Below are 23940 nucleotides of genomic sequence, written 5' to 3' on the forward strand. Positions count from 1 at the left end.
TAGTAAAACTTTGGTGAAAATTGCATTTTTATTAAGTAAATAGATTATTTTTCATATAAAATCAGAAATTTTGAGAAAATCAAGTTTGTAAAATCAGTCTTTAAAAAACAGTAGTGAACTATAAGTTTTGTAAAGTAGTTGATCACATTATGAAGAAGTGCAATTTTTATTTGTCACTCTCAGAAATATGTAGAAAAATGCAAATGATGGAACAAGCACAGACTATAAACTTAAAGTGTAAATAGGTGAATAAGGCTATTGTTTCAAATTGTCCCTCTGTATTCTGTTAAGAGAAATCAAGGGGACCAAGGTTCTAGCAGAAACAAAAACTCCGCCAGTGACAAAGACCAGACATGAAAAACAGACATACATAACAAAGAACATTAAGTAACTAACATAATACATACAAAGTAACAAAAGTAAATGAGCAACTTGGACTCCACTAAAAACTGGGAGCATGTACCAGGTGCACCTGTAGGGTAAGCATCCTCTGCTTTTCTAGAAACACCCGCCAAGTTGCTCATAAAAAGTCAAGTCCAAGGTGGACGAAAGAGGAAAGGAAAACTATGACACAATTAACAAATCTGTTTTCATGGTGCAGATGGATACACGAGTTCATGATCACGACCATAAAACCTCTGTAGTGATGACTTCAATCTTGTAGCAACATAACTCTGTTCCAGAAGCCTTTTTGTTAGAGTTCCAGAGCCATACAAAAAGTCTGCGTAGTTGAGGCAAGCTCTGGCATAACATTTGAGTTGTGATATGAAAACTCCATACACAGGTGCTGAGGGGATGTTGCCACAGATGAAAGGAAAGTTGTCAATTCTGAATGAAAAGTCATCATCTTTGTCGTAAAGTTTGGTCAATAGTTTTCAAGGTCATTGCATACAGACATTACAGAGGTATTGCAAGAATTTAAACAAGATCAGTATAAGACAAATTTATTTTCACAACTTGTAAGAGTGAGACTTCCCAGCTCAATGATGACAAAATGAAAAAAAAACAGATCAATGAATGAGTGAAAATATAACATAAGACAAAAGCCCTAAAATATTCCTGAAAGAAAACATCAAGGATGTACATTATCAACATTTGATTATGAAATGAAACATACGATAAAAGACTAGATACATTTCAAGTATATCACAATCAAAAGGGATTCAAAACTTTTCTAAACAAAATGAATAGAGTCTTAAGTCTGATTGCAATAATCCAAAGAATCCAATAATAATTAGTTGCAGCTATTGATGAGGTTTAGTTATCATTGTTTGGGCTAGTTGAATGCTGTAGAATTCAGTGAAATTGAAGATATGGACTAGTTCTTGAAAATATTTCAGGAAAGGAATGCAGTGAGCTTTATCAAAATCAAACTCTTTCATACAAACATGTGCTCTTGTCTTTGAAGGTAATAAAGTATTTTTTCTAATACAAACAAACATTACAATGTCATTCACTAACACTACAGTGTAAAAAATTAATCATGACAATGTCATCCACTAACACCATAGTGTAAAAAAACACAAACATTCCAATATCCATTCAATAACAATGTCATTCACAAGCATGAAGGAATATAACAATCCAGTTACATATCAAACCTTAAAGGAAACAAGTAAGGCCATACAAAAAAATATGTAGGTTCTCAGGCCACTTTTTAAAAAAAATTGATGTGGGAGGGAGGCTTTTGTCTTTTTTGTTTTGCTTTTTCTTTTTTTTTTTTTTTTTTATCAGAAGCAAGCTTTCTTTTTCTTTTTTTTTTTTTCAAGGAATATCGAATTGAACAATTCTGTAAATGTACAGGACGTTGAGAAGTTAAAATTCTCCATGGCATTAGAATTTTACTGGAATATGAGATGTGGCGAGAATTAAGAGCCATCTCTCGACCAAGAGATACTTTCATTTTTAATGATCAATATTAAATAACAGCCACATTCACATCATACTTTTCACCTTTCTGTCAAGCGCGCAAATGGTTCCCTTAAGTAATTAAAAGCAGATTCTTGACAGGATATGAAAATTTCCAGAATGGATAAAAAATGTCTGGATTTTACCGTAATAAAAATCGCAGATGCAGGAGGGTTTTAAGGGGTGCAGTAGGGCCTTTGAACCTAGCAAATTTTTTTTTTGCCTAATGATTAATTCATGACTGTGATCATGACAACTGATTTTACATAAAAAAGAAAAAAATTACAGGTTCAAAATGTAGCTTGAATAAAGTACATGTAAGATCTACAGCTGGTTTAGAACCATGGATAATGGATTATAACTAAACAATACAGTAAATAATGAGATCAAAACAATATCATGTCAACAACTAACAAACTTGTACTAATGAAGTATCTTGTACCAACTGATTTGGGTAGTATCTTCACCGAACAAAATGCTTGCTGAACACAAGTTTTACAAGCTGCCAGAGTGATAAAAACGTACTATTCTTGATTAAAATTATAATTTTCTGAGCATAGCTAATAGAATCAGCATATAAACCATAACTTACTTACAAAAGTGTTACAGTATTATACATAGAATTAATACAAACAACATGGTTCACAGTCATTTTTGTCATAGTTAACTCCATGAATGATGACAGCATTAATAAGTCTATATATCAATCTAATGAATCATCCTCGCCCCCCTGATCACTCCAAGACTTGATGTGTGTCCTTTTACCGGGTCCTTCTAAGGACATAGAATTATCTCCCTTAGTGGTGGTACTGGATGAGTTGTCCAGATCATCATTGCTGTCTTCTTGTGACTCAACAATAAAATCATCCTGGATCTCTCTAACAAGAGTTTCATCAAACCTAACAATATAACCATAGTCAAAATCAGTAATATTGATATAAACGGCCAAAGTCGAGTGAATTATAACATTATAATCCCAAGGATTATTTACATTACATACATTCCGAAGATACTTGATCATATTTATCCCCTCTCTTGATATCAACTATCCTATTAATTCAAAAACTTCTTTCATTGTATTATAAGTAGGAAGTAGCTTCTCTTTACAATAGGCGATCTAAATTTAACACCTTATCATTAATAAAACATGTTATCATAATTATAAATATATCTATATAACCCAAAAATACTGCAAAGTATTCAACTTGACCATAATTAAAAAACAAATTAATGTTATTTTTATAATTCTGAAAAAGGTATAAGGTTAGTCACTCTCCGAGGATAAGACTTTTCTTCTGTTACATCATAAAATTCCTAAGGCATTGTGAAAATGCCTTCAGTTTCTAAAGGTCAACAAGTTTACTCTACAAATTTAGTGGCGCACTGAAATACTTACACTTGATCTGTATAATCTATAAACCTTTGGTCTATCAGGGTTTGATAGGCTAGACATGATGGTTGTTCTTGTGAAAACAGGGCTCCAGTCACAGGGCTGTGGGTCTGAAATAAGCACTATAGAAAATTAACAAAATCTGCCAACCTTTGCAGATCGCATTCTGACTAATTCTTGTGGAATCAGACATTATAGTTTGTAGATCTATTTATCAACATTGCTCCTGTTATGTTTGATTACAATTGCAGTGTGGAAAACCACCACGCGCCAGCTCGCCAAAAACGAGTAGATGTGTAATTTGGCAAGTTCTCCTAAGCTTGCATTCGTCAATTTGTCGACCGTCATTCAATTGGTGAGTTCCAGGGAAAGTTGACCAGCCAACAGGTTATCAAGTAAACACCCCTTAACATTATACATTAAAATATGTTCCCTACAGCTTAAATATGTCAAGTGAATTTTGGCATGATATGCACAATTTTACTGACTTGTAAAGCATTGTTTACGATCTGCCATTTTAATTTCCGGTAAACAGTGTGTGCCAAAACATATGCGACAGTCCCTATCTGGTATTAGTATTCAAACAAAATTATCTTGGTAATTTAAGATATGTTACCTTACTAATTAGTTGTTTATTGTCAAAATAAAAATGAACAAGAAGCAAATGCTTAAAATTTTCTTGTTTCATCATGATGAATCTGTTGAAATATAATTTTATTTTTAAAATATGAGTTCAGAAATGGAGTGCTTATTGTAACTGTAAAGTAAATGAAAAACTTCAATGGGAGGGAATTTGGCTAGTTGAATTTCTATTGGCTATCAATATCAATATTCCACTAGCCTGAATGGCAAGTTGGGAAAAAAATGGTTTCCACACACTGCAATTGGCATTTAAGGTCAAAGGCAAAATGTGTAGTAAGTTCAATTATTACATAACTAGGCAAATTGTTAAAATCAAAAATACTTCATTCATATATACATATATATTCAAAATTTAAGGTAGTAGACCTGGGGTACCCAAAAATTTTTCCATAATTCAATTTTCATCAAATTTGCACGATATTACACTAACTGTGGTGTATCATCTGTCAATTTTTTTAGAAAATTCACCCCGCAGATTTTAAACAATGAGTATTAAATTATTGCTATTTTTAGAAATCTGAATCATTGGCCAAACTGAACCCTATCTGGTAGTTTAGGGTCATTTTGACAATATATTTAAATAAATAACTGAATATTAAGTCAAATACACTTTAAAAGGATTCATATATCAGATTTAACATGAAATTAGATTCTGTCTATTTTGTAGAAGAGATACAAAGCTTTTAATTTACCAAAATAACAAAAAAGGGGGGTAATTTTCAGCTATTTGCATATTTAAAAACCACTATTTTGCAAAAATACATAATTCAATTTTTGTACAAAACTGATATTATATAGACTATTCATATGCAAATCAATATATAAATTTTCAGTAAATTTCACCATGTATCTTTTTCAAAAAATTATTTAATGAAGCATTGAAAAATTTTGTTACAATTAACCACTATGGCTAAAATAATGTTAATATTCAATAAGGTTACCAAATATCTAAGTTTGATGACTTATATTGATGAAAGAGCATTGCCAGACACAGCTTGAGTCAACTACTGTTGCAAATTTTAATGAAACACAAATATTCATACTTCTACATGAAGGGACAAATTTATATGCTAAACATAGTTAAATGCTGTATAGAGTTGTACAATTTATGCTAAAAAAAGCGACAAAATGAAAACAGAAAGCTTGAAGTCTTATAAGGAATAATGATAAAAAATATATTTTTAACTGTCAAAAGTTAAAGAGTTATAAAACTGGCAAAGTTATTGATTAGAGGTACTGTCTCGTGACAGAGATTATTGTCATATTTCAATTTGAATATTTCATCTACAAGAATCTTGGTTTAGACAGAAGGTAACATTTACCCACCTTATAAAAATAAAATCCTCAATATAACCATTTGAAACATTTAATGAATACTGAATTTAATGAATAAGCAGAGTTACTGGGGCTGGCATCTTGGATTATGTTCTAGATTGATTGATTGTTGGGGTTTAACGCCCGACCAGCAATATTTCAGCTATATTCAGACGATGAACATGAAATGGATGATAAAATGAACATGAAATGATGATGAAATGGAAAAAGGATAATACGGTCGACAAATTTTGATTGCCACAAGATAAAAGTGAGGAATGGATAGGGTCGGGCAATTTAGCCTCTTGTGGCAGAGCACAAAGGTTCCTACTCATATCAAACACCACAACAGGGTTATTTAACATGCGAGGAACGTGGCATCTTTCTCAACACTATGGTTTGCGGTCAGGTTTTTCGTATTATAGCCTGACAACCCCAGCATGTAACACGCCAAGTGTACCATATTCCACCACCTGGGACACACAACCCAGTTGCTCTGTGGGCAGAGCGCCTAGACCCCCGCTTTCTAGAAGTTGAACCCTTTCTTGGAGTTATTCCCCTTTAACACCAGTATCATCTTGAAGCTTGCATAACCTGGTGTCATTCAAACCCTTTATTGACTAAAATCCTTTCAATCTGGATTACCTCCCTTACCCCAGGTCTACTACCTTAATTCATTAAAAAATTAAGAAAAATATTATTACCTTTAAACAAGCTATCTTAACTTGGTTTCCTATTGTCTCCATCATTGACTTTAGTACAGGAGTTGTCCAGTATTTTTGCCCTGAAGACATTCTAACACCATTTAGTTTCATCCTCACCCCTTGTGCTGGAAGGTCTAGGTACTGTACAGGTAAAGCTCGGATTCTGTCAATAAATATAGACATGTGTATTATAAGTACCGTAGCTTGACTAAGACTAGGTTGGAAATGTCTTTAAATCTTAAAGTTTCAGCAGCGGGATCTCACATTCAGTTTAAAATTATACAACTATGATTTTATGGTTCATCATGTCTAACCCCTTACACAGGTTTTACGGTTCCAACCCTGTAAATCTCTAAGTATCAGCTGTCTGACTATAAATGGTTTATATTAGACCTAAACATGGGCATCAATGCTAGAAAAGCAATACCTTAGTCTTCTCTCTTCAACGATGATACAATAAATTGATTGCTGTTTTATGTTGAAACTAATTGTCAGGTAAGTTGGGTTTAGACATACATGTTACACATCTTACATTCTTCAAAAACATATTTAAACTGACCTATCAAATGTAACCTCCTCAAAATTACCGTAGTCCACATACAACACTGTTGCTTGTTTTATCCCCTCATTAGCCTCTATAACAAGTCCTCTGTACCAACAGTTATCTACAGAATACTGTCCAAGACAAGGGAGACCTAAGGAAAATATGTTAAATAAATACCTGCATGGCAACGGAGTACTGTCAAAAACAATACCAACAGGCAAAAAAAAATGTCTTTAATCCTATCAAGGTTTTTTTTTTTTAGTCCTGAGCCATTTTTATGTAAAGCAATGAAAGTGATGCATGTTCTAACTTTGTTTATCATAAAAAAAAATAATAAGGCTGTATTAAGTGTTCACAGAAGAATAAATTGTTCTAGTTTTTTTTCATTTAATATGGCAATAGAATTCAAAGGAGCACCCAATTACACTCAAGTTACACAATTATAGACCATAAATTATTTCCATATTTGCCATGTAAATAAATCACTGACCTGGCCTTGGTTTAGGTAGGAGCATACAGGTGGGAGCTACCATCATCAGCTCCTGGGCTAAATACGAGAGTCTGTCTAACTGTTCGTTAATCTGCCTCGACCTATCATCCAAACATTCATCTTGTCTAACAAATTGGAAATACACCTACAGCACATATAATACATTAACATGTTGCAATAAAGAATAAAGCTCCCTATCTTTCAACAGTTTTGAATACAACACTTGTAGTACCCTCTAGAGGCAACTTAATAAGTACATCTTTCTGAGGTTCGTTAGATTGAAGTCGAGATGATACATATGATGTATGTGGCTTCTCAACCTCTTGCATTGAAACAGCACAATCAATATCTAATTATCAGCCAATATATAGTCAAAAAACAATTCCACTGTACAGGATCAGAAGAATCAGGAGCACCTGCTACAGAATAGTCATGCTCATCATATACTGACTGACTCTCCTGATTGTTGTTCACATCAGATGAAACAGATGTATAATGCTGATATTGTCATCCTGATCCTTGCGACCTAACAGAAATCTGATCATCTTAAGGTAAAAACTCGCTAAAATGAGGCCTAGATGATACCTGTCATGAACCACCTGAGGTGAAGTATCAAGCCCATGTGCGTTTGGTATGTTATGAGCTGCAATAGCCTTAACCCTTTCTGCTGAATCTGAACATGATCAGCTATGAACTGATTCAAATAATCAACAGTATGTAACTGCCCTGCCTGCATAGATGAATGTAATTCATCAAACTATTTATTCTGTTAGTTCAGAAATAATGTGTAAATACTTTAAACTGACCTAACATGAATGACAATTCACCATCCCAAGTGTTTCTATAGTAACTTACCACATCTGGTCTTTCTATGTTACTTTGCCACATCCAATGTTTCTATGGTAACTTACCACACCCCATATTTCTTTGGTACCTTACCACATCTAGTGTTTCTATGGTAACTTACCACATCTGGTGTTTCTATGTTAACTTAGCACACCTAGTTTTTCTATGTCAACTTACCACACCCCATGTTTCTATGGTTATTTACCACATCTCACATTTCTATGGTAACTTACCACATCTGGTGTTTCTATTTTAACTTACCACGTCTGGTGTTTCTATGTTAACTTTCCACATCTGGTGTTTCTATGTTAACTTACCACATCCAGTTTTTTCTATTTTAACTTGCCACACCCCATGTTTCTATGGGTACTTACCACACCCCATGGTACTATGGTTACTTACCACATCAGGTGTTTCTACATGAGTGATACAAACAGCAACACATTCATTTACAGGAGGTAATGAAACCAGTGGATAGGTCAAGTTCCTCTGTGAAAAAAAAATGAAATATCAATGTTTATCAATTAAGACTAATTTATGTAAATTGCATGTTGAGAAAAGGTACGAGTGTCAAACAAGTTAATTTCAAGTTATTCCAATGTCATTGTCATAATACATTTAATTATGATTTTATTATACATTGATATACATTGATAAATTATCTAAGTATATAGCTACCCTAGATAATACTTGAGAGATAAGTTTACTCTTATCCACCAGATAGGAGATGTCATCCTTTCGATAACACTGTCCCTCTCTATACAACCATTCACTAACGTCTCTATGATCAGGTAAGGTCATAGTTACCTGTAATGGCTGGTCAGCCTCACACACCTATAAATAATATATGAAATCATAGATAATCATGTTCCTCATATTGTTAACTTCTTCAAAGAAAGAGGTTAATTTTCTTCTAATCACAAAATGTCCTCCATGGCATATAAACCACACTTTATGACCTAACATTAAAATGTGTAAAACATTTTTTCAAACTTCACAAAAAAAGTTTTATAATTCTGCACCATATATATCCATTTTATGGTATCCTTGATGACAAATCTTCATTATCTACAATCTAAGATCTTTTTCTACATCTATATAAAAACTTACTCCTATGTATAAACTTCAATGAATGGATTATATTCCTACATGGAAACTTACAATTATGTCAATAACACATGGGTTGTTGACAATTTGGTGATGAATTTTATCTAAGGCATCAACTGGCCATTTACCACTTTCTGAAATCTAAAAGAACATTCTATTATTCATTCTTATGGTGTATTAATTTCCAAACCTTAAAAGAATACTTCAATCAGGTAATCCCAAAACACAAAAGAATTTGTTCAAAGTGTTCTTTGGGTGCAGTTGATGACAAAATTCAATTTATAGTACCAGGACAACAGAAACTGTATGTTGTCTTACATCAATACTATTTGCGGTGACTATTAAGATATTGAGCAATCAAGACGCACTGATTTGGTCGTTTGAAGAATTTTCCAAAAAAGAGATGTTCATCTTATTCATTGTTTTCAAATTTTGACTATTCATATATTTTAAATCTTATCTTAAGTATTTGTTCTGGGTGAACTCTGCTTCATATAATAGTTCAACATACATTTCCATATGGCACTGTCCCATGGTGTTATTTATATGCTTACTTTATTGCTTTACACATGGGAAGGATACTCCCAAAGCATGCAAATTTTCATAGATCTCACGATAGATTTCATGTTCTAAACTATAATAAGCATAAAATAACTTATACATGTACATGTACAAGTGTATGCTACTGTTGATGTTAATGTAAAAATAATCATAATTCCTCAGAAATGTTCATGCTCCTCAAGGACTTTTAATTGGATGATAACAATTATTTTGTTTCTTCTTAGTTCAGTTTGGGTGACTCAGATAATTTTGTATAATCTGATTTGGTACTGTTACATCATTAATGTCACTTGGTCTACAGTTTGAGATTCAAATAATCCCTAACTAAGTAACAGTATAACAATCAATAAAGAAATATAACTGGAATCAGAATTAAGGTAATGTTTCCACTCTACCAAATGACCTTGTAGGCAGCAGTTAACATTTTTACATATAATAAAGGGCTCTGCAGTTTGGTGACCTGTTGTATTCGGATATAAACAGGAGTACCGTATCTTGTTGTGTATTGTGCACACATTTTTACACAGAAATCATTTCCAGAGCATGGAGGTGCGTATTAGGCATCAATAAGAATTGGCCGCAAAATCAAGATTTGTTTACGAGAAAAGACATTGCATAATGTAAACAATCTGGACGTGATATGTTACTGAAAGAAATTTTATTTAATCATCAAAAACATCTTTAAGTATTGAATTCTGATTAACATTTTCTTCACATACAAATGTCTTACATGTCTTAATAACATGTTTCAAACAAAGGTTCCTCTAAAAACCAAAAAGTAACTAATTCCTTTTTTGTAAAACCCTCCTTATCAAATGCTTTTACAGCTGAAAATGATTATTCTGATACTTAATTTGATTGTTTCTTATAATTTTCTTCCTTAAAAGAAAGCTTTAAAATAAAAATAAAAATTGTGAAATTTGAGTTTCAACCAAAACCAGAAATGTCTGATTTTCCCAACTTTTGATTTTTATATCTTTTTTTTTAATAAGCCATTTCATACATCATTGTCAATTTTATCAAGCTTCGAAATGAAAATTATCCATTTTATGTAACTACTGATCTTTACATGATGTTTTAGTCTAAATATTAGTTTTTTTCCTTCACATTTTTGTAGGAAATACCACATCAAGGTAAATAAATTGACCGATCAAGGGCAAAATATCGATCTTTTGTCTGACAAAATTACACTGCAATCTAAGTAAAAACCTTGTTTTCACACATTTAGACCTTAAATAACCATACTGTACACAATACATACATGTGTATTATACACACCAAAATACCGTTATGAAAACTTAGAAATGTTTCTTCAATAGAACATTAAATAGTTAACAAAAAATGGTTATACAGACTCCCTTCGAACACTTACTGGCAGTACATTAAAGAATACACAAGGAAAACACTGAATTGGTATGTCAACAAACTCCATTACATCAGCTCTCATATGGTCATGTGTTACCCACTCTACATTTCCAAAGTCAACAAACTCAACCTGTAAAAAGAGGTCAAATGTTATAAGTTCATATCATTATTACACATTTCTATCTATAGGTCAGTTAATATCTGCATTAAAATTTTATTTCTTAAACAGAAACTAAATTATGAGATCAATTATGTTCTGACCAACTTTGCTTTTAAAACCAATTAAGTTAAAGTATATAACTAAGTGTAACAACTTGGATAATCACAACAATGTTAGCAGTGGGGGTTTTTGATTCTTGAGAAAATGGTAGCATGAACGAAATGTACAATAAAATTATAATCATACATTTGCATTTCCCATATTATTTAGAACTATTTTTCCTCATATGTATAAACTGAACGTCAATCAATCACTGATTACTGAAGTAAAAATTGTAATCAACAATTTAATAGTATCCAGCTTCACACACATTTACAAATTCTGTTCTGTTTCACCTTTTTCCCAATTTTTCATTTTTTCCAAAAGTTCATTTGCAATCACATTCAAAAGTTATCCTACATTGTAATTATACTCAAACAGAACTTATTTCAAATTAAGAAAATATGAGACCAATTTGCATTTCCCCGCTAATTTTACTTGGTTGAATAAAATCACTGCTCTTCACTTCGTCTTAAAACATTGATGATAGGATGGAGATTTTGACTGATAATTGTATTAAGTGGCACATGCTAAGCACATTTAATGTTTTTTGACACATTACTGCAAGAACTTCATTTCGTTAATGCTAATTTATTACTAAACACCCCAAAAAGGAGTCCCTCAGAAATCTTCAGTTCATTTGATGACTAGATATTAATTTTATTTGCAGAAATAATAGATTATTATTCAGCTGAATAATTGTCAGAAACATATTTACTGGTTATAAAAGAGGTATTGAATGATATAAAAGGAATTACATTTGGACTACATTTTGCTGTAGTGTTCAGAAACAACAGGGAAGTTCCAAGCTTGAATCAGTGTCATAAGGTAAATCAAACACAAACAGAAAAAAAAGACATCTTAAAAAATCAATAAATGTAGACTGTAACAAAATTACAAACCTGTATTCTGTGTGTCTCCACTCTAAGCACCTTAGCCCTGTGCCAAACTCCCTCTAAATGAAACAGAGCAACACAAGCTTGACCCTCCTTCCATTTTATTTCATTCAGTCTGTGAGGCTCAGAGTCAGCAAATTTATTTTGTATTCTAGCAATCATTTTGTTCATAGTTGTGTCTGAAATCATGACAATTAATTAGGTCTCTTGATACAAATGGACACAACCTACCATATCAGATGACAATGTTGTGCTAATACCAAGCATTGCATGCAAGGCTAACGATAGACATTCAGTCAAACTCGAATAGGTATCAGAGAGGCCTGCAGATATGGATCAAGGAAGTGAATTCAAAGTGAATGTAGCCTTCAATAAAGAGCTGCTCTTTAAGCACATGATACGCCTGTTGCCCTTTTGATTTGTCAATATGCTTTTAATGAATTTATATGATCAACTAGAAATACTTTGAGCCCTGTCAAATACCCTTCCCCCCTCCCCCCCACCCCCCCCCAAAAAAAAGTTGAAATAAAAAATGCACAAAAAATTGGCACTATCAAGGCTACCTCAAGTTTAACTAAGTTTGATTTTTCACCCATACCTTTCTATCTTGTTCAAAACACACTTTTCTGACGAGGTTACTAAGTACCTTTTATATTTATTAGTCGATCATCATAACAAATGGTCTGTTTTCAACAATAATTTCCTTGGCCGTTTCCGCCTTTTTTTTTAAAGGTAAAACTTCATATCATGGAAACATAAAATTTGACATTTATACATATCGGAAGGGAGCTTACTTCAATAGATATGAATAATTCACCAAAGTTTCATAAAAGTTAGTGAAAGTGTTTTTGAGAATTATGCAAAAAATTGAAAATCCCCCTTTTTTCAGTATAAAAATTCATAACACAGAAACGATAAATCTGAAATTTATAAAAATCGAAAAGGAGCTTCATCAATAGATATGAACAATTCACCAAAGTTTCATAAAAGTTGGTGAAACTGTTTTTGAGTTATTGTCTGAAAACTTGAAAATCCTCTTTTTTTAAGTAAAAAAATACACAACACGGAAACGAAGTCTGAAATTTATGAAAATCGAAAGGAGCTTACGTCAATAGATATGAACAATTCACCAAAGTTTCGTAAAAGTTAGTGAAAGAGTTTTTGAGTTATTGTCTGAAGTGTGGACAGAGGACGGATGAACACCGGTATACCATAATATGTCCCATCTTAGATGGGCCTATAAAAAATGCAATTAAAAAAACAAGAAAAATTTGAAAGAATGATTTACAGTTTCTAGATTCAATACAATTAATTTTTTTTTTTTTAATGGACCATCGTTTACCTGTCATATTTGTCCCCTTTCAGCCATCGTCCCTTTTCAATGCTTTAACAAATGTTAAAAAAAAGTGTATAAATGCAACTCATATCAGAAACAACAAATTCAGTCTGATTAAAGAAGCCAAATAGCAGATGTCCAATGGCATTACCTGGAAATCATTCTTTTTGAGTTTCATAAAAATATCAAGAAGTTTATGAGGACTTTAATGAACAGAAATGTGAAGGAAAATGAGATAAACAGCTAACAGGACAGCATGATCACTGTATACCATCCAGTTCCAAGTAAAAAGCTGAAGGGACAGCAGGATCACTGTATACCATCCAGCTTCCAAGTAAAAAGCTTAAGGGACAGCATGATCACTGTAAATCACCCAGCTTCCAAGTAAACAGCTGAAGGGACAACATGAACAATGTTCACTGTTCACCACCCAGCTTCCAAGTAAACAGCTGAAGGGACAACATGATCACTGTGCATCACCCAGCTTCCAAGTAAACAGCTGAAGGGACAGCATGAACACTGTACACTGGCCAGCTTCCAAGTTAACAGCTGAAGGGACAGCATGATCACTGTACACCACCCAGCTTCCAAGTAATCAGCTGAAGGGGCGGTATGATCACTGGTCACCACACAGCTTCCAAGTAAACAGATGAAAGGACAACATCATCACTTTTCACAACCAAGCTTCCAAGTAAACAGCTGAAGGGATAGCATAATCACTGTTCACAACCCAGCTTCCAAGTAAACAGCTGAAGGGACGACATGATCACTGTGCATCACCCAGCTTCCAAGTAAACAGCTGAAGGGACAGCATGATCACTGTACACTGGCCAGCTTCCAAGTTAACAGCTGAAGGGACAGCATGATCACTGTACACCACCCAGCTTCCAAGTAATCAGCTGAAGGGGCAGTATGATCACTGGTCACCACACAGCTTCCAAGTAAACAGATGAAAGGACAACATCATCACTTTTCACAACCAAGCTTCCAAGTAAACAGCTGAAGGGATAGCATAATCACTGTTCACAACCCAGCTTCCAAGTAAACAGCTGAAGGGACGACATAATCACTGTTCACCACCCAGCTTCCAAATAAACAGCTGCAGGGACAGCATGATCACTGTACACCGCCCAGCTTCCAAGTAGGGCATAATAAATTACAATTACATAACTAAATTTCATACAACAGCAATTTAATACTGAGTATCTCCTTACCATTCTCTTTGACCTCTTGAACCCAGACAACTCCATCATAGTCAACATAGACAGGTGTCCCCAGAATGGAGGACTCTACTGGCAGGACAGGTGGTCTCCACTGAAATACAGGGAAAACCTTCCTCTGTCTAACACCATCATCTTCACTAACTACTCTCTTCTTCCTCCTGTTTTTAATATAACATTAACATGTTGGTTATAAATCAACTGGGCAAAGATAAAATACAAGGTTCAATATGTTACAACAAAAGGCTCAAATTAATGCTTATGTATTTTTGGACTTAACATGAACTTCTGAACTATCTTAAATATAAAAAAAAATATCACTATGTATGAGAATATGTATACAACAAGTAAAATTTAACTTAAAATGTAAACAATTTTACATGGAGCCATCATACTTCTTCAGTCTATTAATTAACAGATTCTACATGTCAATTTACCTTAAAATAAAGTTTCTCTATCATTTATCACCTTTAAGATAATACATGCAAGTGTGAATGTGTTATGATATAAAAAGGGAAATAACTTCTCCAAGGAGTACAAAATGTATGATAATTATCAATATTGAGATAAAAATGTGATTCTTTCTAGGGTCAACATACAATTTTGGTCCTGATGAATAAACTGTAGCCCTGATGATTCTGCACAATTATACTGTAAACAGCATCTCCCTATATGGAATCATTTCCAAGTTACAAGCCGGTGAAAAGGTGCATAAATCATCAATTTAGACTTAGTTACCTAAAAAAGTTTTCTGTTTTAATCTCACCATAAGGTGGAGATAACAGCATTGGTCTATTACACTATAACCTATGGTGCAGACAGCCAGCACTGGTCTACCTTAATCTCCCCCTATGGTGCAGACAGCCAGCACTGGTCTACCTTAATCTCCCATTACAGTGCAGACAGCCAGCACTGGTCTACCTTAATCTCCCCCTATGGTGCAGACAGCCAGCACTGGTCTACCTTAACCTCCCACTATGGTGCAGACAGCCAGCACTGGTCTACCTTAATCTCCCACTATGGTGCAGACAGCCAGCACTGGTCTACCTTAATCTCCCATTATGGTAAAGACAGAGAGCAATTTGTATTATTCTCACCTAATAAAAGGTAGGAATATTGAGCCCCTAGTCTAGAAATTTATTTTCACCTAATAAAAGGTAGGAATATCAAGGCCCTGTCTGCAAATTAATTCACACCTTTTAAAAGGTAGGAATATCGAGCCCCTGGTCTGCAAATGAATTCACACCTTTTAAAAGGTAGGAATATCGAGCCTCTGGTCTGTCAGTTTATTCTCACCTTTTCTGTGGGAATAGCGAGCTCCTGGTCTGTCAATTTATTCTCACCTTTTAGTGGAAATAGCAAGCCTCTGGTCTGTCAGTTTATTCTCACCATTTTGTAGGAATAGCCAGCCCCTGGTCTGTAAGTTTATTCTCACCTTTTTGTGGGAATAGCAAGCCCCTGGTCTATAAGTTTATCAGTAAGACTGTAGTAATGCTTGCGTGATGGTTCTAAGGCAGTCTCAGCTATTTCTTCCTCCATCAGTAGGTCCACAGGACAAGAATCATTTACTGTGTTACCCTGAATATATATCATTAGACATTTTACTATTGTTTTTCATGTAATAAGTCAATTGATTTATGTTATAAATGAATATTGCAGGACTGACACTCAACTTATTTGTAAAATCTTCTTCTTTAAAGAAAACTTTTGACGATGACACTATTATAGTATAAACTTAGTTCTGTTCTCAGCTTGAGTAAATTTAAATACAAGTTGATAAACAGTAAATGTATGTAAAAGTTGAAGTTATCTAACCAAACAATAATGAGAGCTATACTCCTCTGTTATTATGTCAATTCATGATTTGGTTAAGAGAGGTTTTTAGTATACCTTTTTCTGAATGTACATTTTTTTATCTTTAACTTCATTCTCCATGAATTCACAAGCTGTCTTAGACCATTTTTTCATGTCTCCAGCTGATACTATGTCATCCAAGTGACAGCGGAAAGCAAAACACATATCTGCTAGGAAAGCTTTCAGTAATGGTCTGATCTCTGATATACTGATTTGTTCTGTGTAACCATAGTCCACCATGAACACCTTGGAAATACAGAATATAATACTGGGTGATAGGCTGGTCAAATCATATCACATTAAAGGCTATGACAAGCATGTCAGAGCTGTTTTGGTTATTTAGTCTAATATAGAGTAGGCATTGCCTAAATCAGTAAGCACCGTGAGCTTTACCATACAAGTACCATCTGTGTGAAAATTTTTGATTTGCAAGTGCAATATTTTCATTTAAATTTCAGCAGCAAGCAAAATCAATATTTTTATTTAAAAATCTACCTTGTTATATAAAGGGGGAATTGTTTTCTCAATGAATGAGTAACTTGAAAAAAAAAGTTTTCCAAAATCCCAACCCCATTCCCCCTTTCCTCGCTTTAAAAATGGTCGTAAACTTTATAGCACTTTGCCATACTTTACAATTTTTAACCCTTAACGGCATTTCTACCAACATCTTTTTCAGTTTGTACAGATACTGGAAATAATACTGTTCTCCCCAGATGGTGGGAATATATTACACATATCATGTGATGTAAAAAAAAATCAGATGCAACTGACAGCTGCAAATTCCAAACAAGAAATTGATTTCCTTTCCTATCTAAGAAAAGCTATGCTTTGATTTGGATAATACAATCAGAGTAATGTTTTTTTCCAAAGCAGGTCAGGTTCTTGACAACAGCAACAGCGGAGATACACATACGTACATCCATGTTTTTCCCGAACTTTTTAAGAACATTATATTCACTTCTTTTAATAAGTAAAACACAAATTGAAAAAAAAAGTAAAAATTATTAGAAAAGATGAATTTATTTTTACTGAAATGTAATCTTAACCTATTTATTTTTTATTTGTTTGATTTAAGGAAGTGATGAATTTTCTCTATAAGGACAGTTACTTCTTGTTACTTCCAGGGACATGAATATTTTTTGTTAGTATATTGGGGAACCTTATTTAGATAGTACATGTAATAACTTAAAGGTGCATGCAATTATAACAAACATTACAAGCTTGTCAGCTAAGTTTTGGGTGTCACAGTCTGTTATTCGAGAAACTGAAAAACATTACTATCAATGAAAGGGATTTGGAATACTTTTAAGAAAATCGTCTATCAAAAAATCCATAACAGCATTTAAATCTTACGATGGACGCCAACCCTGGAAAAGAAATAACAAGATTATATTTTCCTGCCAAATGTACAAGATGATAAGCAGTGCCTTCTAGCTTCGTTAAGGGCACATAATAGCATACCTCTATAATACTTTTGTGAATGATCTGTAAAATCTTGGCTCTGTACCATCGTTTATCTACTGGATGTCTGGCAGCACAGAATGAGCCTGCTTCCCAGGTTATCCACTGATCCTCGCTCATTCTATACTCATTACCTATATCCTCCATCAATCTAGAGAATAAGAACACAACCAGCTGAGTTTAAGTTACAAAACAATTTGATCAAAAAATAATCTCTTCCATTTAGATGTTCTTTTCAGAAATAAATCATTAGTAACTTATAATTTATTACACTACATATGTGAAAAATTATTTTTGAAAATGTCTAGTAATATCATTATAATTTTTATTGTCTGAAAAAGTATCTGAAGTAAAAAAAATACCATTGTTCCTGTCACTAGTGTGTAGTTTACTGCAACACATATTCAACAAGAATTATTAAATCAAACATTTCAGTCCATGTAAGGCATGCTCCAAATGTCTAGTTTTTCTCTTTTTTCTCTTTTTTTGGAGTTTTTCATGATTGTCTTTTTTCTACTATTTCTGTTGGAAAAAAGTTGACTTAAATCCAAATAAGTCCTTAACCTTGATCATTTCCACTTGCAGTGACTTGACACTAATTATCACAACACATTTCAATTTATATAAAATACCTAACCTTTCCATTAACTATCATCATCAGTCTTTAAGAAAAATAGGGTATGTAAGTCTCGTCAAGTGACTCTGTGATTTCATGAGAATGGGTCCTTATCTCCCATTCAAATGCATAGAGATTCGTCATTAACATAGCATTGAATTCAATGTTAAAAGCAAAATATATTTTTATGAAAAAATACTGATAAAAAATGACAAATATCTAGTTCTACTGAATAAAAATGTTAAGAAAAACATAGAAACAGAAGATTTTGCTTAGTGATACAGCGTTTTCATTTCCCAGAAGTGAACAATAAATGCAGACCGGCCTTTGGATTTCAATACATTCTACATCTAAAATTCCTGAAGGAAAACTGAAACTAGAACGAGACTTACAAACCCTATTGCATTTACATTGATATTTACATTCCTTTGTAATACATCAAACTAAATTGTCCTTCAGTGGCAAACAGAAGATAGAATTAACTGATTAATGTAGACCTACTTGGTCAAAATTATCTTTGCGAGTGGTGGCCACCTAAATATAGACGTCACTGGGTGATGTAAACTTAAATGACAAACCTTACCTATCTACTATGGCCATACACAAATGGAGGACACTGGTTAATGTAGAACTTATTTGTTTACACCATCCCTGCCAGCTGACTAATCAACATCTTACCTGTCTTAACCACCTTCGACAGCTGTGGCTACCTGTAGATTGAAGTCACTGCTCACTAACTGATCAACAACTTACCTGTCTAAACCATTCTGGCCAGCTGTGACCCCCTGTAGTTAGAATCCCTGCTCACTGACTTATCTACAACTTACCTGTCTAAACCATCCCTGCCAGCTGTGGCCACTTGTAGATAGAAGTCACCAGGTGATGTGAAATTACACATGACCACCTCTAATTCTATAGAGGGTGAGCCTGGTTCTGAGAGCTGTGTAGACTGGACTGGTCTCTTGGCTACATCTACATCTAGTTTCAGGGCTGTACGTGGAGAAGAAAAATTAGTTGTCAACTAGAGGTTCTAACAAGCCTAAATCGCTCACCAGTCTCAATACTTAACATTCTATTTTTGGCTATGTTTTCGGTCTCAATAATTAACATTCTATTTTTGGCTATGTTTTTCTTGATTAAAAATTCTTAACACTCATATACGGAACAATCCAATAAATTTTCATAGAGTTCTGTCTAGTGGTTTCTGAGGGAAAAAATTTTGAAAGAAATAACATTAAAAAGAGCAAAAAAAAAACATTGAAACAAGAGGCTCCAAGGACCCTGAATAGCTCACCTTGTTGAATTTTGCCTTTGAAGGACCATTTCAAATAAGGATCATTTCAGTAAATGAAAGTCTAAATCTATTATAGTTTTCAAGACATTGCCTGAAAACTGTAAAAAAAAAAAAAAAACATGTCATGTTCCCCTGCCAAGGACAATAACTCTTATAAGAAGGCAAATGATAAATTTGATGCCTGAAGACTTTTGTAGTCCTAAAAATAAGGATCTTTTCAGCTATTGAAAGAATTTGGCTACAACTAACGGTTTTGCAGATATATGCGAAAAACTACTGTCTGACCCCTATGTTCTATTTTTAGTAACGGTGGCCATGTTTTTCGACAGATCAAAAAACCCCAATTCAATTCTATGCAGGATACCACAAGGAACACTTATACCAAGTTTTATTTCAATTGGTAAAATAGTGTCAGAGGAGAAGATTTTTGAAAGAAATACCATTAAAAATAGCAAAAAACTTTGAAAAAGGGCAATAACTCCAACATGGCTTCATAGATTAAAATGAAAATTTGACCGCAGATAGATCTCATCATACTGAACACTTTTACCCTCTCAGAATGGGCTAAACCTAACCATTTTGGAGATATATGCGAAAAACTATTGTCTGACCCCTATGTTCTATTTTTAGTAATGGTGGCCATGTTTTTGAACGAATCAAAAATCCCATCAGTTCTATGCAGGATACCCCAAGGAACATTCATACCAAGTTTGGTTCCAATTGGTCAAGTAGTTTCAGACAAGAAGAGTTTTGTTTGTTTGTTTGTTTGTTTGTTGGGGTTTAACATCTGAGCAGCAATATTTCAGCTATATTCAGACAATGAACATGAAATGGATGATAAAATGAACATGAAATGAAAAAAAAAAAGGATGGGTCACAAGGATAATAGGGTCGACAAATTTTGATTGCCACTGGAAAAAGGGGGGATGGGTAAGGTCGGGCAATTTAGCCTCCTGTGGCGGAGCAAAAAGGTTCCTACTCCTATCGAATACCACAGCAGGGTTCTTTAACGTGCAAGGAACGTGGCATCTTTCCCAACACGGTGCACCACTATGGTTTGCGGTCAGGTTTTCCATATTATAGCCTGACAACCCCAGCATGTAACACGCCAGGGGTACCCCATTCCACCACCTGGGGCACACATCCCAGTTGCTCTGTGGGCAGAGCGCCTAGCCCCCGGCTAGGTTTCTGAGCACTATTTAGTCGCCTTATACGACAAGCTTAGCGCTGCTGCAGGCCTATTCTTTTAACACCCAGACCTGCATGGGGCAAGAGGAGTTTGAAAAATTGTTAACGACGACGACGGATGACGACGACAACGGACGCCAAGTGATGGCAATAGCTCACATGGCCTTCAGGCCGGGTGAGCTAAAAGGGAAAATAACTCCAACAAAGAATAAAAGATTAATTGTTACGACAACAGGTGCCAAGTTATGGCAATAGCTCACAGCACAATCTATGAATTTGTTTTTCTTCCCTAATCCATGAAAAATGTTATCCACGAATTAAAGTACTCCAACAGCATACTGTACCATTACAAGCTATTATATCAGACATCAGACATGATTTTACCAGGTCTACAAAGCAGAATTTGGCAAAATTGGAAGTAAATATACAGTAAAAAAAGAATTGTAACGGTCAAGTTCAGTTTTGAAATAGCAAATCTCTGCTAAAATGCAGAAAAAAATCAAATTTGTTATATTGAGCATCAGAATATCTATTCAAACCAACAAGACCAACCTTTTTATCCATCTGTATCTAAATACATGTACATATTTTTCAGCAACATAAACTTAATCATGGTTAGATGCCTAACTGTAAAAAAATATTTCTATCTAATATTAATTCAATATTTTATTCTATTTAACAAAAGCAGTGCAATGTCCAAACCTGTTTTCCTTGTGTCAACACCTTGGCTCAATTTAGTCTTTTCAGGTGAATCTGTCTTCTCTTTCTGTGGAGAGGAACTATCTACTACTTGAGCAATTAACCTTTCCTTTTTAGGTGATTCCTTCATTTTCCCTGGGGTTGTCTGTTTTTTCTGTGACTTGCCTCCTTTTTGTTGTTTTGGTTCTAAGCCAACATTTTGTGTGTCAGACTGACTATCCACTTCTAATTGTGTGTTAGGTCTAGAAGGTGAACTGACAGGTGTTGTGAAGATATCAGAAGAATTATAGGATGTTGACTCACTTCTTACTGACTGCATAATAGAATTAACTAGAAATACTGCGAGCAAGTTCACAAGCAGAATACTTCCCTCCCCCACCCTCTCTTGAAAAGCAGTTGAATGTATAACTATTACATTCAAATTTCTCCACTCACAGCCCCTGACAGTAACAATATTCTTTCGTGCACATCTTCATACAATGCTAAATGTGCCAATAGAAATTCCTCACAATACCTTAAATGGTTTAGGAGGACTTAGGCTTACAAGCTTTTGACATGAAAAACCCTTAAGTTTGATTATCTCCCTTTTGGAGTCTTCCAGCAGTAACTATATTCATTCATACACATTTGCATAAGATGCCCAACTTTCCTATAAAGTGTCACCAAAATCCATTGAATGGTGAAGGAGGAATTGTGCTTACAAGGAGAGACAGGTGGACAGATTGACAGAAAGAGTGATTCCTTTATATCCCTTTGTTTGCAGAGGTATATTAAAATCATTGGTGATTACTCAATTCATAGATACTACTAAATTTCTACCATGATACAGCATACAGAGATCAAAAATGGGCAAAATTAGAAGTATATATGAAATAAAGAACCAGAATGGTAAAACCACTTTTCCGACTCAAATTGGAACAAAACAAATGGAATATGTAGAGATGGCAACGAAGTGAATTTAGGTTTAAGATGCAAAAACTATCATAAATACACCAAAATGCAAACATATACCTGTGACAAGTTAGATGAACAAAAAAACTGATAACCTACACACAAATATTATCGAGGAAACATCAACAATCCTCGCATTTAACAAACTGACATTCTACATTCTGACTCACCACACTTTCATCCGAGCTGTCAATTTCTGGCTGTAAGTATTGTGGTGGTATTGCTGTTGATCTGGAAGGAGAAAAGATTAGTCAGGTAGGCCTAACTTATCAATACATATATCATTTCTGTATCTCCTGAGTTTACTTACTGTTCCTGAATATGTGTATTTACTAAGCTATTTACTCCAATTACTGGTGGTAGATACTGACTTGCAACAAATGGCAGTCATAAGTACCAAAAAAAAAGGATGAATTTAAAGACTTTTCAGATGTCTGAAAGCAGTACATGACTAAACAATGGCAGAAATAAATAATTTCAAGTCATAAATATGCAGAATGGTTTCAAGTATCTCAGACCTCACTTGAAGTATAAATAAAGTCTCCTCAACAGATGTAAAAGCAATTCCCCAAACTAAGTTAATCAGTTGTATGGAAGATATGAAATGTACCATTGCTTCAGTGAATTAGTGTTGAAATCCAATGAGTTGACCATTTGATGCTTACTATAATATCCCTAATCCTGAGATTGTTTTATTTTCCTTACAAGATCAAAGTTTTCAAACTCAGATAGAACTAACCCATTCCCAGTACTAACAGCATATCCTGCATTAACTATTTCACCATTCAATGTATTTTTATTGAAATCTTCTAGTAATATAACACTTATTTCTTCTTTGGAAATATCTGTTCAAAAATATAAAAAAAAACCTATTAACATGATAAAAGTATGAGAAAAACATTGATCCATTCTACAATCAAATTCATATAAGTATTGATGATATTTCTTTACACAGGCACATGTATCTTAACCCCTTTTATATTGGAGCTGCTGTATTTGGGCAGACCAACTGCATTGACATTATTTTTAAAAGTGATAAACATTGATTTTAAAGTGAATTAAAATGATTACAATGCTTAAAAGTTGCCAGAATTTTAACTTCCTAAGGTCAAACTTGTCTTTTTTGCTTTAAACTTTCTTAACTTTTTGTCTGGAGCACTGACTTGGCAAAAATCTCTATAAAATGTGTGAATATAGCTTGAATAAGTGTCTAAGCTTAACAAACACTGGCATCTTTCCATAATTGTAAGCCTCATACTGTAAACTAACTTTTTTTTCACAAGTGATTATTTTTG

The 23940-nt window shown here is 33.9% G+C and overlaps 1 protein-coding gene across 3 annotated transcripts in view; it reads right to left on the bottom strand.

Annotated features, from left to right (window-relative positions):
• Positions 1-928: 928 nt before the first annotated feature.
• LOC148615393 (RING finger protein 17-like) overlaps positions 929-23940 on the bottom strand; it is a 52206-nt gene continuing 29194 nt past the window's right edge. For all 3 annotated transcript variants that reach the window (XM_088590304.1, XM_088590305.1, XM_088590306.1), the window contains 18 exons: positions 23385-23490; positions 22816-22876; positions 21698-22007; positions 19341-19503; positions 17898-18048; positions 16473-16682; positions 16018-16160; positions 14577-14743; positions 12033-12205; positions 10879-11001; positions 9000-9086; positions 8517-8672; positions 8241-8327; positions 6993-7137; positions 6518-6653; positions 5959-6121; positions 3305-3408; positions 929-2807 (listed from right to left, as the gene is read on the bottom strand). In XM_088590304.1, coding sequence (XP_088446430.1) covers positions 2612-2807; positions 3305-3408; positions 5959-6121; positions 6518-6653; positions 6993-7137; positions 8241-8327; positions 8517-8672; positions 9000-9086; positions 10879-11001; positions 12033-12205; positions 14577-14743; positions 16018-16160; positions 16473-16682; positions 17898-18048; positions 19341-19503; positions 21698-22007; positions 22816-22876; positions 23385-23490 — 2681 coding nt within the window. In that variant the 3' untranslated portion in view covers positions 929-2611. The remainder of the gene's footprint in view (positions 2808-3304; positions 3409-5958; positions 6122-6517; positions 6654-6992; positions 7138-8240; positions 8328-8516; positions 8673-8999; positions 9087-10878; positions 11002-12032; positions 12206-14576; positions 14744-16017; positions 16161-16472; positions 16683-17897; positions 18049-19340; positions 19504-21697; positions 22008-22815; positions 22877-23384; positions 23491-23940) is intronic.

This window comes from Perna viridis, chromosome 6 (genome assembly GCF_037379345.1).
Source record: "Perna viridis isolate PV_CMFRI_1.1 ecotype Kerala chromosome 6, ASM3737934v1, whole genome shotgun sequence".
NCBI lineage: Eukaryota > Metazoa > Mollusca > Bivalvia > Mytilida > Mytilidae > Perna > Perna viridis.